General features: G+C 33.1%; 3 protein-coding genes across 4 annotated transcripts; 2 read left to right on the forward strand and 1 right to left on the reverse strand.

Annotated features, from left to right (window-relative positions):
• Nucleotides 1-1168: 1168 nt before the first annotated feature.
• LOC149400619 (ethylene-responsive transcription factor 13-like) lies at nt 1169-1965 on the forward strand. Its single transcript, XM_089612404.1, has one exon. It carries the CDS (start codon nt 1252-1254, stop codon nt 1759-1761), a length of 510 nt encoding a protein of 169 aa, XP_089468530.1. The 5' UTR covers nt 1169-1251; the 3' UTR covers nt 1762-1965.
• Nucleotides 1966-6523: 4558 nt separating this feature from the next.
• Nucleotides 6524-10409, reverse strand: FUS5 (Proteasome component (PCI) domain protein). Of its 2 annotated transcripts, none has more exons than XM_089612410.1 (9): nt 9948-10409; nt 9178-9253; nt 8900-8988; nt 8676-8765; nt 8356-8400; nt 8166-8236; nt 7648-7786; nt 7067-7175; nt 6524-6954 (listed from the first exon to the last, which is right to left on the reverse strand). In XM_089612410.1, the coding sequence occupies exons 1-8, from the start codon at nt 10104-10106 to the stop codon at nt 7104-7106; spliced, it is 741 nt and encodes a 246-aa protein (XP_089468536.1). In that variant the 5' UTR covers nt 10107-10409; the 3' UTR covers nt 6524-6954; nt 7067-7103. The 2 variants fall into 2 exon arrangements, with proteins under 2 accessions (XP_089468536.1, XP_089468535.1); XM_089612409.1 differs by having other exon boundaries at nt 7067-7155; nt 9948-10408.
• A 1256-nt stretch (nt 10410-11665) lies between these two features.
• Nucleotides 11666-17500, forward strand: SBI1 (Leucine carboxyl methyltransferase). The gene is made up of 13 exons (XM_089613890.1): nt 11666-11808; nt 11936-12024; nt 12136-12278; nt 12767-12814; nt 12983-13064; nt 13393-13495; nt 13699-13819; nt 13992-14039; nt 14169-14252; nt 14390-14454; nt 15649-15700; nt 16317-16355; nt 16914-17500. The coding sequence occupies exons 1-13, from the start codon at nt 11726-11728 to the stop codon at nt 16947-16949; spliced, it is 993 nt and encodes a 330-aa protein (XP_089470016.1). The 5' UTR covers nt 11666-11725; the 3' UTR covers nt 16950-17500.
• The last annotated feature ends 1790 nt before the right edge of the window (nt 17501-19290 follow it).

Consider the following 19290-nt stretch of genomic DNA (forward strand, 5'->3'; position numbering starts at 1 on the left):
TAAAAAAAACATCGATCAAATTTTCGATGGTGCGAAAATCATATCTAGATCTGGATTAATTATTGAAACATAAAGCAACAAGAAAAAAAGCAAAAAAAAAAAAAAAAAAAAAAAAAAAGTAAATAAAACCTCCATTGGAGGCTTGGTCGGCTGATGTTGGTTCACATGACGAATATTGATTGACAATGGTGGAGATGGTGATGGGTCTGATCTTCGCGCAACGACCGTGAAGAGCCAATAATATCTCATTGGTGACAAAATCGACAAAAAATGGAGTTCTAGAGTTCTATTCCACACTTTTTACTCAAATTTTATTTTATTTTTCCATATTTTTACCTTGAAAATTTACAAATTAGCTGTATGATTCTATATTTATAAAATATATATGCTAAAACACTCCAACTATATAACCAAATGTATCTCTGCACGTTCTCATAATTAGTCACTAAATATTAAAACTAATTTCAGAAAACCGTCTAGTTTAGTTTTGATTATTTATATACCTTTTCTTGTTAGAAAATATATTTGTTGATGTAGCTAATATGTTTGAAGTAGTTTCATGAATCTAAGATATGTGTGGGGATGAATCTAATATGTTTAACGAGGATATGTGTGAGGACGAAAATCAAATGTAGCTTTCGTTAAGTTGATGAGTGTGTGAACCCTAATTTGATTCATCGAGGTTATATGTGAATAATTTGAGCATCATGTGTTATACGAAGCGTTACGTTTCAAATGCAAAAACTGAAGGTGACATCGTTTTAAGGCCGGAACATAATATAAATTCAATTTCGGTTGCTCAAATGTTATAATAATTAATTACATGTAAACCTATCTAATTGTTCTATAAGAAATCACATCGTTTTCGAAACTACTTTTCAGTTACGTGCTAAATATATGCAATAAAGGCAGAAAAAACAAAATTAGGGAGGGTAAGTATAATAATAATAAAAAAAACATTAGAAATAATATAAAACACTTTAAAAAAAAAAAAAAAAAAAAAAAAAAACACGTGACTAAAGAGTCGCCACTAACCCCACGTGGGTGGCCAATGAAACTTCAAGGAAAGCGACCAAAATCCTCACTACTTTTTGCATCTATCTATCATATACATATACATATACGTATATATATATAAGCACCACGCAAGTCGCAACAACATATATATCTCCACATCTCTGTATCCTGTGCTCAACTACAGTCTACAATCCATATATAGAAACCTTAAAAAAGAAACAGTACTATACTATTATGTCTACCATATTTATGGACGACTCCGATTCGGCTCTCTTGGAGTCAATCCGCCAACACTTACTCGCCGACGACGAGTTCTTCTTCCCTCCTCCGGCGATCCCGGAGCCGGCGCAGATTCCGGCGGCGCATTTCAGGGGGGTTAGGCGGCGGCCGTGGGGGAAGTACGCGGCGGAGATTCGGGACCCGAAGAAGAACGGAGCTAGGGTTTGGCTCGGGACTTTCGAGACTCCGGAGGCGGCGGCGGCGGCGTATGACCGAGCGGCGTTCCAGATGAGGGGTTCCAAGGCCAAGCTCAACTTCCCTCACCTCGCCGGCTCCGACGGCCCCGAGATCGGCCGCGTCACGCCCAAGCGCCGCTCCGAGTCGCCGCCGGCGATCATGACGACGACTATGGTCAAGAGGAGGAAGAGCGTTGACTGCGAGGTGATGAGGCCTAAGGCTGAGAAGGTAGAGGAATTTTTTGACGATTGGAGTGATTTCTTGGGGAATGAATTGTGCATATTGTAGGAGGATTATTATGACATATATACTGTTATTTGATTCTTTCTTTTTTTTTATTCAGTTTGATATGATTGATAAACTACATCATCCAATCAAATATTGGATATTGTTGTAAATTATCTCTATAATCTTTAGCTAGCTGTTTAACGAAGGTTTGGAATGCCTGTTTTCCTTTGTTCAATTTTTTTTTTTTAAAAGGCGTGTTATCGATAATAACGAGATAGATACCCGCGCGTTGCTGCGGATTGATTGAAAAAAAATACAGTGTAATAAAAAAATTAAATTTGTATTAAGTTAATTATAGCAATTTATTTGATAATTGATATATATATATATATATATATATATATATATATATATATAATAAAAGAATAATATGCTTTATATTTTAGTTACACAGGCAAATACATAAGCCCGTTTATATATATATATATATATATATATATATATATAATATACATACACGTTTTTTTGTCTTTGCTATTATATTTAATTATTAATATATTAAATTTCAGCTATCGTTACTTTTATAATTATAATTAGTTACCTCATATAGAAAATCATATAACCACATGAAAAAGTTGTTGAAATTTTAAACAAACTTTCAAGTTAAATACAATAATAAGAAGTTATAAATGTGTAATGTGTCTAAAATAATATATATATATATATATAAATATATATATATATATATATATATGATAACATGCCTTTTTTATTTTCGATGATATATATATATACCCGAGCGTTGCTGCGGATTGATTGAAAAAAAAATACATTGTAATAAAAAAGTAATATGCTTGTTATATTTTAGTTACACAGGCAAATACATAAGCCCGTTTATATATATATATATATATATATATATATATATATATATATATATATATATATATAATATACATACACGTTTGTTGTCTTTGCTATTATATTTAATTATTAATATATTAAATTTCAGCTATCGTTATTTTTATAATTATAATTAGTTATATTTACTTCATATAGAAAATCATATAACCACATGAAAAAAGTTGTTGAAATTTTAAACAAACTTTCAAGTTAAATACAATAATAAGAAGTTATAAATGTGTAATGTGTCTAAAATAATATATATATATATATATATATATATATGATAACATGCTTTTTTTATTTTCGATGATATATGTAATATATATATATATATATATATATATATATACAATTTGATTAGTATATATATATATATGTATATATCATTCGTATTCATTTTAGTGTATATAATCTTTATGCTGTTAATTTAATAAGTTAATCAAAACTATACAGACGTTTTCTGAATTTATTTCGTTTATGTTAACAACCCTTGGTGATTTATATTGTGTATTTTCACAATGACGCGTTAAAATAAATTCTTCATAATTTTAGTTACTTTCAGGTTATACCATGAAGTTTAACATGAATGTAAATCTATAGCAATTAAATAAATTGTTGTTTAATTTTTCTTATTATTCAAATTGGTATTGGGAAATGATATAATAAATAATAATGATTAGCTAAATATAAATGTTATATACTTATTTTAATATTTGATGACTTTTTTAATAATAGTTACAAAATATAGGTTTTTTTTAATCTAATTTGACATCTTGTAGTTATAGTACTTCAATTATAATGTTGTTTTTGGGTTTTTTTTTTTTTTTTGCTATAGGAATATTTAATACCCAACGCTAGCTTATAACTGTGATTTTTGTTTTGTTCAATTTTTTAGGAGAGTAAAAATCAAAATGTTGAATATCTTGATATGAGTGAGAGTTTATGCAACCTTTAACAAATATTAGTGGGGCCCGCGAGTTTTTTTTTTTTTTGTTAATTACACTATGTGATAGACTGGTTAAAGAAAGAGCAAATGAGACCCACACTGCAGTTGTTATTGGACAGGAGAAACAGTGTTCTAACTACAGTATTTCCGTGAGTGATAAAAAAACTCTCTTTTAGTAATGTATAAATGTCTGAAATTTCAGATAAATAATGGAAAGTTTAGTTGTGAAGAAATGTCGGTTGCTGACGAAATGTCGGTTGCTGACGAAATGTCGGTTGCTGACGAAATGTCGGCTCGAATTCTAGATTGGGCATGTGTATAACATTTTATGAAATTAAAAAACTCCCACTCATTTTATCCTACTTTATTGACGGCTGAAATTATAAACTTGTCCAAATCACATCACCAATATCCAAATCACATGCTGTTTCCTAATAAACCATGTATTTTTTTAAGATAAATTACTTTGCTGGTATCTGTGGAACAGGTTAATGCTGACATAATTTCGGAGCATTCTAAGTTCTAACATTTCTTTTCGGAAGTAAAAAAGAGAAGATAAATGTCATAGAATTGACTACATAATATACCGAATATATTTTTAAGTTAATAATTACAAAACTATTAGTTTCTTTTACAAAAATAATCTTACTCAAGTAACAAGAAACTTGGGGAAAAAATAAATAAATAAGGGCACAACTTATAAGAGTTAATGACATCCCACCATAAAAGATCATCTGTCCACATTATATGCCGCCCATCTTGTCCCTCCAATCATCTCATTTCCTTAACTCTAATCGTCTGTGAGCTGACCAACTCTGCCCTCTTGTTTTTTAGAGAATTTGGGTCAGGGTATAAGCTTTCAAACCCAGCCTTGCCCATGTCATAAGATCCGGCACAACTTTTTTTAAATAAAATAAATATATTATTTATGTTTAAAATTTATGTTTTTATGTATGAAAAGTACTTTTCACATATAAATTATATTATATTATTAATGATATAAATGTTTTGACTAAAATTTGTATTTTTTTTTATAAAATTGTTTGAGCTTTTTGAGACCCAGTTTATACCATTTTCAAGCCCGGACCCTCGACTCCGAAGGTCGAAGGCTTGGTCCTAGGTTGGACCTTAAGTCCTATTCCTCAGACTTGATCCGGCCCGACCCTCCAATTAAAGGTTTTGGGTCGAGCCCGAGCCCGTGCTTCTTTTTGGCTTGAAAAAAAAAGGGTCACACCTGTCCGGCTCGACTCTTTTGACATTTAGCTCTACCTATTTCATCTGACGAGATTCTCAACGTTGCGATACGTTTTTTTTGTCAAAATAAGTCTCGAACTTCATATGAGAGCATTAGCCAAGAAAGGGGAGTAAGTGGAGGGACGAAGGAGGAAGGTTTTCGGCGTTATGTTGGGAAGGCGTGGAGGTCCAGTTTGTTGGTTATGCGACTAGCGAGGTCTCCGTAGAAAAAAGTGCATTGAGGATAATGGTATAAATGACGAGTCACGTGATATCGTTAAACGGTATCATTTTCAAATGAATCGAGGTGATACAAAAATCATAAAACTTAATAATGTAAATTGCTTTTGGTTTTGGCGGGAGAATCGAAGATGGTGATGAAAGCCGTAAATTGGTATCGCCAAAATATTGTTGTTTACATGTATTTGGCTTATGTGAATTGGGATTTATTTTGGTATATTTGAATTACCAACGGCCCTGCCGGCCCAAACTCACCGGGGGCTCTAGGCAATTCCATATTTTGGGGCTCTATAATACTAATAAAAATTTAAATTTTCAGGGTAAAAATTGTAATTTTTTTAGAAAATTGGCCAAAAGTATAAATTTTTAGGGTAAAAAATGTAAATTTTCTTAAAAATAGGCAAAAAGTGTAAAATAATTTTTTTGGGGGCCCAACCCAATTGGGGACTCAAGGCACAAGCCTTGTCCGCCTTAGGTCAGGGCCGACCCTGACCAACGGCGTTGAAGACTTAAATGCACTAAAAAGTTAAGAGTTAAAAAAGATAACATGACGTGTGAAGATTAAATTGGAGGGACATGGTGGGTGACGGTGAGACGGAGAGTATGTGTTCACAAAATAAGACATCTAAGGCTTACTCCATGGGATTGTCATCAGCCTATGTGGCACTGACTAAAAGAGCAACAATTCATAAAATAAGACATCTAAGGCTAACTCCATGGGGATTTGCCATCAGCCAATGTAGCACTGACTAAAAGAGCAACTATTGTTGCTCTATGCATTGTGGGTATTATGGGACCTACTATGCATATTGATCATTGGAGCCTTTTCCCTACTTGGTTGCAGGCAAATTTTAAAGTTACCATTAAAGTTCTGTTGTAAAATATATATATATATATATATATATATATATATATATATATATATATATATATATATATATATATAAGGTGTTGTGAGAAAATTGGCACCCATGTTGCTCAAAAAGACTACGACTATATATCACAATTTTAGGTTTTCCAGGAAAAATAAAACACAATGAAAAAAATAATAAAAAACCAAATTTTTCTCAACAAAACACGTAAAAAAGAACAAAAACAAACTTAAATCAAGTATATAATTTTAGCGCAAAATCATTCGAAATTTGTAGTAAAATGGATTGAAACTTCCGATAGAACTAGATTGAAATTAATAAAATAAAGATTTATACGGGAAAAAAAAAATCCACACACAGGCATACACATCTTGTCCATCAAGATCATTGAGGAATTCATGAAATTTATTTGATCCTAGGGATTTTTTGGTCTAAATTGAAAAATGTAGGTCTAGTATATCCTAGATTTTATTGAGATAGTATATTAAAGTCTTTCCATGAAATTTCTCACACACATACAATAAGCAAACATCCAACTGTTGTTGAAGATAAGACAGAATTTCCGAATACTCCCACTGTTTGGCAAAGCCCATACGTACGAGCTAAAAAGAAGACTATACCAAACTATCGTTAAAAATCAGAAATCTGCATTATGTATAAAATAACGCAAACAGACACAGCGAGTTGGCGGTGGGGTTTTTTTTTTTGGTTGGGGTTAAGTACTATATAAGCTCCCAAAATGTATAATAGCCGCAATAACAAATCTGGTTTTTCTTTGCTGATATCTCAATCGGCATTACAATGGCTTAGAAGACCCTGCTACTATAAATGTAAGAGAGAGAGAGAGAGAGAGAGAGAGAGAGAGAGAGAGAGAGTCTGATGCAACGAGTTTTGCTATATCAGAGAACTGACATTTTTTTTCCAACCGCAAAAGATCAAGGGGTGGCTGAAGGACGAGAACAGTCGTATGCAAACATCAAGGCAAGTAAACCGAAAACACCTCCCTCGCAAGACCCGTCGCTCATGCAAATCCCTCAAGGAATCGGATGCCGTCTCCTACAGTTTATTAATTCATTTTAGATAAATTCGAATGAGGGATAAAAATAAAAACCCAATTGGAATTTATTTTGGGTTTGAAAGTGATTACATTTTCTAGAGGGGATTATACCTCTTGGGTCGGCTACGGTCTTCCTCGTAGTTCATCACTACACCAGGTTCAGAAAAGATCTCCTCGTGTCCTCTGTAGTCAATGTCGTCCTGCTCACAGTTTGTAACTTCTGCCACAACGTAAGTAAAGGCATATCGACATACGTATCCCACTTTACTTACACCAGACATATCCACATTCTTATAGACTCAAAATCAATTCAAGAGTTTCATAACCTCTGCTACCCGAAAATCCTATATAGGACAGAAAAATAAAGTAGAAGTTTTTTTCAACCTGAGTTGGGAAGATTTTGACACAAAAGGTAAACAGTTGCCTCTTTTACTAAAAAAAATTTATCTGAAATGCTGACAGATCCTAATAACTGCTTTTAAAAAACATGAGTAGCCTCCTAAAAAATACCTTCCATAAAACAAAGACAAGATATAAGTTCTTTAACTTCTCCCTAATATATGCAGATCAAGCCTATTTTCTCCAATTCCTAGCGAGTGGAATTTATTTTTAGTTCGAAACAAGTCGTTAGGTAGAAATAGAATGAATAATAAATTTTAAGAAATGTAAAAGATAAGAGTGGATTCACTGACCTTGATGGTAAGGGACTTCTTTACTTCTTCCACTCTATCTTCAACTTCCTTTTTGTGCTTCTTGTCTAGCTCACTGACTGTATCGGCCCACTTTATCTTTTCTTGAATTGAGTGAAGTAGTTCATCTGATGTAGTCAACCTACATTTCGTTGATACAATGGCGTGGAATGATTTATAAATGTCAGTTTGATAGTCATGCTCACCAAATTCCTGAATGATGGTCACGATCTTGGATTTTCTAACTAAATAATAGCAAAGGTAACACATCACATGAACACAATCCAGCAGGTAACCATGGGAAGGGAAGTAATGGAAGGCTCATTATCCTGATATGATCTTCATAAATGAATTTATTTATTTTCCTTTGTTTTTTAATCACATATTAACTCATTTCCGAAGAACATTCAGCTTTAAATGCTTAAACACAACCATGTATATGACAAATCTTTGTCAATTGACTCTGAGCAGAAATACGGTGGTAGAGGGCAGAATTGCTACTAAGCTTTAATAAACGTTACCAGCTTGACAGTGTTTGAATCATGGTCCCAAGCTGTCCGGGGCGTAGATCCCTCCCTGCAGCAAATTGAACCTACATTGTACAATGTGCAATTTATTATGCGTTTCTTGTAAAAGAGCTAATAAAGCCGAAAATGTTGGGTGATTAACGAATTACAAAAAGAAAAGCGCAGCAGGAAATTTAAACCAGACCTCAAAGCACCTTCGCAGCTGATCGAGTTTTCCTCTCACTATACCCTGAAAATAACCAATAACAGAACTAATTTCCATGAGTAACAACATATTTTGGCAAATGAAAAATCTTTAATCTGCATACCCTAGACAGAGCACGTCTATTATATTCAAAACACCTACATTGAATAAAGCAGACTGGTATATGAATAAAGTATCCCATTTCTTTTTTTCTTCTGAAAAATAGCCTGGTTCATTGTTTATTATTTATCTAGTTCTGTGCAGACTGCAAACACATGGCATCAGTCAATAAGAATACAGCGTGAAGGAGAAACACTTACCACATACATGCAGTCATTGATTAGGAAATCCTCAAGTTCACGCACATTTGTAACATCAAGCTCCTGCATTAGTTGATCATACGGGAGAACCTGATGTATCACCAGAACCAGAGATGTGAGACATAATTTATTATTCTAATATGAGCGCATATGAAAACAGGACACCGAGGAACATAAACCCCAGTAAAAAAAGAAGCTGATCAACTATTATTGAAATGTCAAACCTTGTCCGTCTCAGCCAATGTGAGCACAGTTAGCTGCTTTAACTTTAAAACTTGCTCAGGGGTCAGCTGCAGAAGCCGGTCAGCGTTTCCTATTAAGAGAATATGGCTCAATAAGTTATAATTCATGTGTATTAAATCAACTAAATGTATCTTAGCATAGGGAGGAAATATGGAGCATTGCCATTTGTGAAATTTTGGGTTACACTTACATCTACAAGGTTGGGCTTATTCAGAGATTAAGATGAAATAGTTAAATAAACAATGATCTAGAGTCTTACGCTTAAAATCGCTCCAAGTGCCATGTGCAAACAAGCGAAGCACATCGAGATATACAGAATTGTTGGTTCCTTGAAGCTACATGGATTCTCAAGTTAGAAGAAACACGGCCCATCATGATAAAGTCACACGCGAAAATATATATTTAGAACGGAAAACAAAATTATAGTACCGGGGAAAAATCATATGCCTATTTATGTTGCAAAACACACGCAGCCTTTTACATATATAAAAAATCATAGCAATCTCTAAATGACAAAATTAAAATGAATGAGTGTATGAGGCAATAGTGATCCAATCCAGAAACAAAAGAAATTAAAAAAAATGAAAAAATCTACCCAATTCCTGATTCTCTTGCGTAGTCATCTTATCATTCTAACAATGTATCTCAACAACAGTTTAACAATGGCGGTCATATGTAAAGGTTACAGAAGTAACCGCTCTTTAAGTAGCAAGGCTTGACCACACTCGTTATATCATTTTACAGTGTTCATTTATAAGATCATAATTATGTTAATCAGATGCAATTCTTTTCACTCATGTAAGTACTCTTTCCTACTTCGTCTACTTCTTTTTTTTCATTTTCAATCTATAATCAAAGAATTACAACATTATAGTGATTGGCCTAATAACGAGACAATGCACCCAAAAAAACGTAGAAATGATATCATATTTGTCTGTAAGATTACCAAATTTCTCATCAGCCAAACAGGAGCGGAATTGAACAGTGTATTCCAAATATAAACAGAACAGGATTTAAAGCAATCCAAACCTCACAGACTGAAGGAACAGCGAGAATCTCCGAGAATGCGAAGAGCGAAGGGTGCGAAGTGGCTTCGGAAACCACGGAAGCGAGAGCTGAGCCACTGAGAGCCGAGGCTTGCTTGACAAAGTGGTCGATGATCTCCGATTGCTTTTGCTCTATTTCCATAGTTTCTCAAACAAAATTAAAATGTTTTAATATATCTATGCTCCGATGAAGTAGTGGCGATGAAAATGATGCGATTGTAGAGAGTAAGGAAACAAAAACGCGCCTCGGTGCACCGGAGAGCGTGTGTGAGATATAGCTAGGGTTTCGAAAGAGGGTGATTTTTTAAACTAAAAAACAAAAACAAAAAAATAAGACGGGAATTTTGGGGTACGGAGTTTTGGAAGAGATGAAGGGCCTTTTAACGTTTAAGGGAAAGAAAGAGAGAGTCACTCAAATGCGTTATGATTCAGATGCGCAAGAATTGTATCATATCCGGCCTCCGGCCTCTGTTTGTTAGTGCCTCTAGCTGTTTTTTTGTTTTTTATTTTTCGTTTTTTTTTTATAATTGTAGTTTAATAATTAGTAGGTATTTCAGTTTTTTTATTCGATTTTTTTTTAGTTATAATGTAATAATCTACAAAAAAAAAAAAAATTAGGCGTCGAGATATATATTAATTGAAAGTCTTTGCTGCAAATATCATTTATGTATATTTCGTTTTGATGATTGGTCACAAAATCGCTGAAAAACATCACGTTTGTCACCGGGGTCAGAACGAAAATAGTTAGATTTTGAAACTTAATTTTGACTAAAAATAGTGAAAACTGATTTAGTCGATGATAAGACCATGATTCAATTTAAGATTTGTGAACGGAGTTCCGACTGTTGAGGTATTAGAATTTAAGATTTGATATAATTTTCAATGATTTATCGTGCAAATACTGAGGTTTAAAATGTATTTTCATCAAAGAAAATAAAATAAAACAAAGAGATGTGAAATAATTTTTAAATAAGTGTATATTAAAATTTAAGAAAAAGTATCAAATTTGAATTGGTACCATCAATTAAACTTATAGTATAATTAAATATATTAAAGAAATAGCTCAACTCACATATATGTTTCACATACCATTTGTTAGTTTGAATTTTTTTTAATTATAATATAATTAGACTAGAGTTTCAATGTAAAAAATCTAAAGTGATTATGCATTTGTCTTAGATTGAATTTTTTGTAATCATAATATATTTACACGAGTTTCAATGTTAAAAATATAAAGTGATTATATATCTAACCCACTAAAAAATTTACTTACCATGTATACAAAAGGAATGAAATTAGCGCTAAGCAGTTGAGCTAGTTAGTGCATAAATGTATAAGAAGAAACGGTTTATAATGATGTTCATTTTTTTTAGAGGTTATAATAATGTTCAATTAAAATAATAATTTAATTATTGGGTTCATTAAGAAAATAACTAATTTAAACGTTTGATATTGCTAAATAGTCAACGTTTGGTAAATATTAGATAACTAGCCAATTTCATATATTTACAAACGTAAATCTTTAGTAAATAATCACTGTCAAATATTAAGCCACGTCATTATTTATGGCTATTTACATAATATTTAACAAAACGTTGGCTATTTAACAATATTAAACATTTAAGTTGACTATTTTAAAAAAAAAAAAATTGTTAATTATTCAATATCAATACCACAATTTTAAAATTGAAATTCATAAAATTTAAATAAAAAGCTCGAAAAACCCAAGACGTTGCGTAGGAAATTGAAGAGAACGAAAGAATGGCGGATGACATCGCGACTGATTCGCGCAGTAATAGAGCCGCTGTTCAGGCCACCAACGATGACGCTTCCGCCAGCAAACTGTACATTTCTCTCTCTCTCTCTCTCTCTCAATTTGTTCATTTCATCAGCTTGTTTGGTCGCTGAGAACTCTCGTTGTGGCTAATAGTACTAACTCGCCAAATTCCGGATTTGTTTGTTTCCTTGAAGTTCTTGCATAAAAAAGGGTTACATGAAAGACGACTACATCCATTTATTTGTGAAGAGACCCGTGAGAAGATCTCCGATCATTAATCGCGGTAATGAAGACATCGATTTCTTTTGAATTCTCCGTGCTCTTTTTTTTTTTTTTTTTTTTCTGTTCTCGGTTGTTCATTTGGGTTTAGGTTGTGAAATTGATGAATGATCAGGTTACTTTTCTCGTTGGGCGGTTTTCCGGAAGCTTTTGGCTGAGTTTCTGGAGAGGGAAAGAGTCGGAGATGACAATGGCAAGACCAAGAAGCAGATATTGTCGCTCGGAGCCGGTTATGATACAACTTATTTTCAATTAAAGGTTTTGAGAGCTTCCAATTTCGTTAATTTTTTTTTTCTTGAAGAACTGTAACCAATTATCAGTGATTTTTATTTCGGCTTGGTAGGATTTGGTTAATGTTCGTGTGTTGATATATGGTTGATACACAACTTCTTTTCAGTTATAAGTTTTGAGCTTCTTATTTATTTCTTTGTTGTGTTGAACAGTGATAAGTTACAGTAATTATTAGAATTTTGACCTTGTAGTTGATTTTAGTTAAACCCTTACGTTTTTCTTTAAAATATTTTATTCTTACATCATTTATATTACACAATCACTTACATCGGACATTTTAGCAAAAATGACAAGGAATGATCTTTAAGCTTCAAAAAGGAAGCCTTTTTTTGTTTAAAATACGTTTTGTGGGGTTAATTAAGCCATATATTTTCTTAGGGTGTTGAGGACGTTTTTGTTTTATCAACTGTAATTATACTAATTTCTCTTGTTCTTGGATGGTTTTTCTTTGGCAGGAGGAGGGAAAGGCTCCGCATTTGTATGTGGAAGTGGATTTTAAGGAGGTGAGATTTTGAATATGCTTCTACTTTCAAGCATTTAAAGGTTTTTGGAGGAACTTGTGCTAAAATATAATTGATTGTCTTTGACATGGTTTAGTATGTGTTTCAACAGTGTGAATTGAGTTTTACCCTAGTCGCTGATGATGTCTGTCAAATGCTTGTTTTTGTCAGGTTACTAGTAAGAAGGCTGCACTTATCGAAACTCGCAGTCAATTGAGAGATAAACTCAGCGAAACCGCATCAATTTCACAAGGTAGATTTATCTTCCTTAGTAGATTTGACTTTTAGCTCATAGGCTTGTAAAGTAGGACTGCAATTACAAACTAATTGTCATTACCTAATTTTTTTTCCTCTCTATTTTAGGCTGTTGACTGATTGTTAAAGCTTAAATATTTTGTGTAAAAAGCTCTTCTCAATCTATGTAGAGAATTTTGTTGTGATTCTCTTACCATTCAGTTCAAGATGCGATTATATATGCTTATCAAAATCTTCACAGATGTTTTAGGTGGTACTATGAGATATATGTAAATATAAGTGATTGAATTCAACCACTTTCTATTAAATCGAAGATTATATTTCAGAGAGAGGCGAAGTGCTCAGTGATGACTACAAGTTACTCCCGGCAGACTTGCGGGATTTAAACAAGTTAGATGAAGTCATAGCATCAGCTAATATTGATCCCAGGTATGTAATCAAAGCCGATTATAAATAGAGCTAAATAATATTTCAGTCCTTGTGCATTGGAGCCCAAACACTTCATACTTTGTGGTCCGATTCTAATACTTCTTTGTTTATTGGCCTTGAAGATGCTTCAAACACCACAGATATTGCTATGTGCGCATTTCAATAGGGAATTAAATTTCTTTATTCTAATATATTTTTATCAGTCTGCCAACTTTTATAATTGCAGAATGCGTTTTGATATATTTGGATCCAGATTCAAGTAGCGCGGTTGTAGGGTGGGCATCAAAAGCATTTTCTACTGCAGTATTTTTCTTATACGAGCAGGTTAGGTGTCTTTCAAAAGTTTAAACCTAACCTGTAAATTTGTTTTGTTTCATGGCTTGGCTGATCCGCTGACTTGTCATGTTTTCATGTTTTCTATCTGGCTGTGATTAAAATGTTTTAATGCCAAGGGGTTGGATTCGAATTCTCAGTTTTTGTTGCTGTATGTCAATAGATTCTCCCTTATGATGCTTTTGGGGTCCAAATGATCAAGAACTTGGAGGTATGGTTTTGAATCTTTTAGTTCTTGAATGCTGCTTTACTTTTTTCCTATTAGGTAGATTATGCTAACTCTCTTATTTCTTGCGTCTTTACCTTGACCATATTTGTTACTAAAAAAAAAAAAAAATAGAGTCGAGGATGTGGACTCTTGGGTATATATGCGACACCAACGTTGGAGGCAAAAGAAAAACTTTTTCTTGACAGGGGATGGCAGGTTCGTCTTTCAATATTTTAGGTGTTTAATTTTTATTTTTTTATACATCAACCTTATTTTGCTGTCCCGAAAGATGTTTCTCCTCGTTTATCATCCGTTTTCAATACTTGCATGTATTTCAACACTTGGGAACTCAGAAAGCTGTGGCTTGGGATATGCTAAAACTGTATACCACTTACATTGATGCTCAGGAAAGACGCAGGTAAGTCACATTTACGGCTTAAAATCTTTGAAGCGTTATATGTGACTCTTTAAAAATGCATCTTCATTTCCAGATTGGCTGACTGTCGCGTGCCTTTCTGTGATTGTTGCTTTTTTGTTTTTCTTTTTCCATGAATGTATTTGAGAAAAATCTCATGGTGAATCAGTTTTTAGGGGTAGAGTAGGGAAGAGGTCAGTTTATAAATCAAATTGGAGCGTCAAAGGTACTAGCATAATCCCAACCCCTTAAACTCTGAGCATGATATAATCGGTACGTTGAAGAAATATACTGAAACCATGCGGAGAATATATTGATATCTCCTACAGCACATATAGCAAAAATAACCTATATAAGGGCCTTAGGCATCAGCCATTTATTCTGCTGGAATTGTTTGTTCTCTTTCTAGTACAGTTTTAAGTAAATGAAATAAATTAGGAGGTTGGATTTGAAATATTTGGCCGCCTCATTTAACTTGCTTAGATGGACTTGAACCTAGAATACACCATGATTCCAGCTCAGTGGATAAATTGGAAAGGCTTTTTGAGTTTGTCAAACTGCAGTTGACTTGATTTTGTAGTTTTAGGTTATCCATGACTAGGTTTTTCAATGTTAAACAGATAAGATGTATGCATTATCTGTGAGAGTATTTATATTCTGTCAGCTAGCCAGAGTCCGTTTGATGGTCTTTTATTTTGCAACTCAAGTATATAAAATATCACTTGTGGTATATTAATTATTCAAAATGGAAATTAAGTATTCAAACGGTGTAGTAAATAAAAACCCTGAGAAGAAATGGAGTCTAGGAGGAGAGAGAGAGACCAACTTTTAGAATTAGAAAAATCATTTTTGGTGTGGTATAAGTATAACTCAGGATTTTTTATACATATATATATATATATATATATATATATATATATATTTCTTAGTAAAGAAAACTTTCTTGGAAACTCTTTGTACCATATTTAGATTGAGTTGACATGTTTTCAAACGGTATAATGTTTCGATGTTGTGGTACCAACTCTCCATCTCAAGGTTCTAAAGTGCGTTGTTCTAGGATAGAAGATATAAATGGGAGTCCTTTTTACTCTGTTTCACTGACCATCTTTTCAAATTGTTATTGGGAAGCTCACAAGTTGTCCTGAAGTGTCTTTGCCAGATTTTGATCTGCGATCTCTCTTTCCTCTTGTTGATCAGGATCGAACGGCTGGAACTTTTCGACGAGTTTGAAGAATGGCACATGATGCAGGTAAGTCAACCCAACCCAACCCACCCTCAAGAGCTTTTCATATCATTATCAATCTTAGATCAGTTTTGTTGATTTGGGCTTGGAACACAAATCACTGTTGTCATTGATAAAACGTTCGATTTGCAATTAGCCAATCTCTCTGACTGCATTGTCCTTACAATACTACAATGTAAATAAAAACAAAAATAAAATAAATTTCGAATCTTTTTGGGTCGTGTGCATGTAGATTGACTCACGCGTACGAGTTAAAAGTATCATAACTATGATGTTTGAATCTCATATGATTTAGCACTAAAAATGAGGATGGATCCATTTAGGAGAGTAGGCCGGTTAGTATATGGACCCATATTGTCATCTCAAATGGGATTTTTTTCTTTCTTTTCTTCATAATTATAATTATGTAGCTAAAAATATAGGCATACTATATAGCAAATACACACAAAACGACAGTACATGTGTGTGTGCATGTAACATGGTCTGGACTGGAGAGAGTCGAGTGAAGGAAGAGAAGATTGGCGGCTATGCATATCTTCTTAGAAATCTTGACGGGTCATAATCAGTTTTGTTTTTTTTTTTTGTTTTGATTTTAATATTATGTTGGGATGCTGATTTTCAGGAGCACTACTGCGTGGCTTATGCAATCAATGATGCCATGGTATGTCCCTAAAATAAAATGACTCAATATCTCTTTTGCACAACTGGTTTATCTCCTTTACCATGTGATCCCTCATTAATTTTTTGTCTTTCTAATTTTTTTTTTTTTTTTTTGGTTTCTTTTAAATGTATGCCTTTACGGGAGAGAATGGGATACTATGTATGGTTTTGCTACTACCGAAAAGAAAAAAGAAATAAAGATGGAATATACTAACTTTTCATCTATTGTCCTCAACAGACACATATATATTTTTATGAATACATATTTTAGAGAAAAAGCTAAGAATTTTAATATGACTGTATCATACCCCCCCAAAACAAAACTCTATCACATCATAAACATCTTGTTAATTATTTGCTCATATTTTTACATTTTCCTTCCTCAAAACTCTTTTTTAATTTTGCAGTGCATGAAATATGTTGGCTAAATATTTTCCCCCCCTATCTTATCCTCCTTTGTATGTATTATATAATCTTTTGTTTATTGCTGAATTGGTCCCACATGGATAAAGATTGATATAACCCACTTTTGCCTTTATATTTCCTTGTCTTTATATAGGATCTGTTTGGAGATTTTGGGTTTCCCAGCAATTAGCAACACGTACCAAACTCCTCGTCAACGTCTCCATGAAAGCTTCTGAATATCACCTTACTTATCCGAAGAACTCTCAAATGTGTTTTTGACAAAAGCAAAGCTTGTGCCAGAGAGCCTGACACGTGCGATCCCTCTTGTAAGGGGTGTTGTCACGTGTCAAAGGGTCCTTAATACCTCAACTCTCACTTTTTTTTTTTTTTAAGGAATTCATACTCTTTCTTTCTCTAGTTAGTCGCCAAGAAAATGATGACACTAGTGACACTAGTCTCTGTATTAATATTTGTGTGGCATGCAAAGAAAAAAAATATATAAATTTGTTTTAATTGTATTTTAATTTTGTGCTAGCTGTTTGGCAACTAGGAGTCTAGGATGTGGTGTGTGTGTCCCAAGTCCTCACTCCTCACACAGCACCCAAAGTGCGTAGTCGTTAAATTGGACTTATGGAGGGAAGGGTATATTTTTTTCTTTTTTCTTTTTTCTTTTTCAACTTTTCTTAGTTGTAACTTTCTTGGTTGTTTTTATTTGTTTATTTTTCTACCCTTTTTCTCTTATTATGCCCTTTTTTTGTTTTTGACCAAACTGCCATTGAAAATTCGACAGCATTATCTTCGTTCTATAAAAAGTATGGATGAAAAAAGTCGATGATGATTCAAGTAATGCTTCGGAATCATGCTCCCGGTGCGACTTCGCATTGTATATTAACATGCTTCGGAATCTGAATCAATCCGAAAATTCCGTTTTTTTTTTTTTTGGCTATCTTGGAATCGTATTTTTATTTCACCTTTGTGCCGACCTTGATTCCTTTTTTGAACTTTTGTGTAGAAGAAATGTAAATGTGACTAAAAAAGACTATCTTTTATATAAAAGAAATAAACTGTTTTTGATGAGATCGACTTCAAGGCTTGTATTTATAAGTGTGTACAGCAAAATTAACACTTCGATGGTAAAAATAAAAGAGAGAAAGACATACGATCATGGGTGAAAGGTGAAATGACGAAACACATGATAGGTGTTTTAATTATACACCGTCTTAACTGGTGGTTCGATTGAATTATTTATGTATTTTATTTATTCTTGTGTGTGGCAATTGTAGGAACATCTTATCAAGCCCTCCCAAAAAGTCCATCAAAATATTGCAAAAAGGTCACAAATAATTAAATATAGAGTCATCATATCCCACCAATGTAAACATTTTTCCTTATGCATTATGATATGTTTGCGTTGTGGTCACGTCCAATGAGTCCCGTTGGTCCCATTGATATAAATAATTAACATAAAAGAAATATGAAAAATTGGTGATGCTTAATAATTGGAAAGAAAAAAATGGTAAATGATGACCCACCAAAATTCGCTTTTTGCCAAAGAGAAAAACAGTTGCATCATTTTCATAGGATGTACTTATTTACACGCACATCACAATTAATATATATTATCACCATATTATACGTTAATATATTTGTGTTTCTACATATAGACTAGGTTTGTTTGACGTACTATAAGCTAAACTTACAACAATCCCTGAATTAGGGACAGACATAGATATAAGTTTAAAGTGTTGTTGGTATCGAAGTAAAAAGAAAAAAAAATGAAAATCTGATGCGTGTTTGGGTTTTGAGAGCTGTAGTTTTAGTTCACCGTCTGAGGCAGAAGAGATTTTTCGGCTCTGAAGGCCTAACTGTTGTCTTGAAGTACGATTAAAAAAAAAAAAAATCTTATAACAGCTTACTGTACTTTCTATTACTACGATACAACCCAACAAAAGTATCTTTGTCTTGTTGCTCTCTCTCTTGCAAAGTTTTGATTTTTTATTATATTTTAGGCCTATCCATTAGTTTTATCGAAGGAGTTAAGCAAATGCATGCCCAAAGGTTATAATTTAATTATGACTCGTGTGCAAATTCACAACATATGTTGTTGTAGATTTTATATTTTAATTTTTAGTGAATTGATCAGCTCAATATCATTTGATAATGAGGATACCAAATATATTAATCTCTTCCGGACAATTTTTTATTTTTTATTTTTTTGTCTACACCGATTTAGAAATAAAGTTTATTTACATTGTGTATTATGTTTAAACAAGACGTACCTTGAGGCAAAGCTCACATTCTTTTGCCTTGACGATTTGAACAACTGCGTTTCGTAGAGTACGTGAGATCCACGTTCCATGCATAATTTTTAACGTACGTAAAAAAAAGAAAGTAATACCCTACAAAAAAAAAAAGTAAAAAAGAATGTAACATAGTAAAAATGCTGTGTAGGACAATAATTTTGGTAGGTCATCACGTTAACCCTCTTCATTGTATAATAGTGTATTTTAAGTTTTTAACCAATGGCACTT

This window comes from Urtica dioica, chromosome 4 (assembly GCF_054948205.1).
Source record: "Urtica dioica subsp. dioica isolate 48M chromosome 4, U.dioica_male_clone48M_v1_H2, whole genome shotgun sequence".
Classification (NCBI taxonomy): Eukaryota; Viridiplantae; Streptophyta; class Magnoliopsida; order Rosales; family Urticaceae; genus Urtica; species Urtica dioica.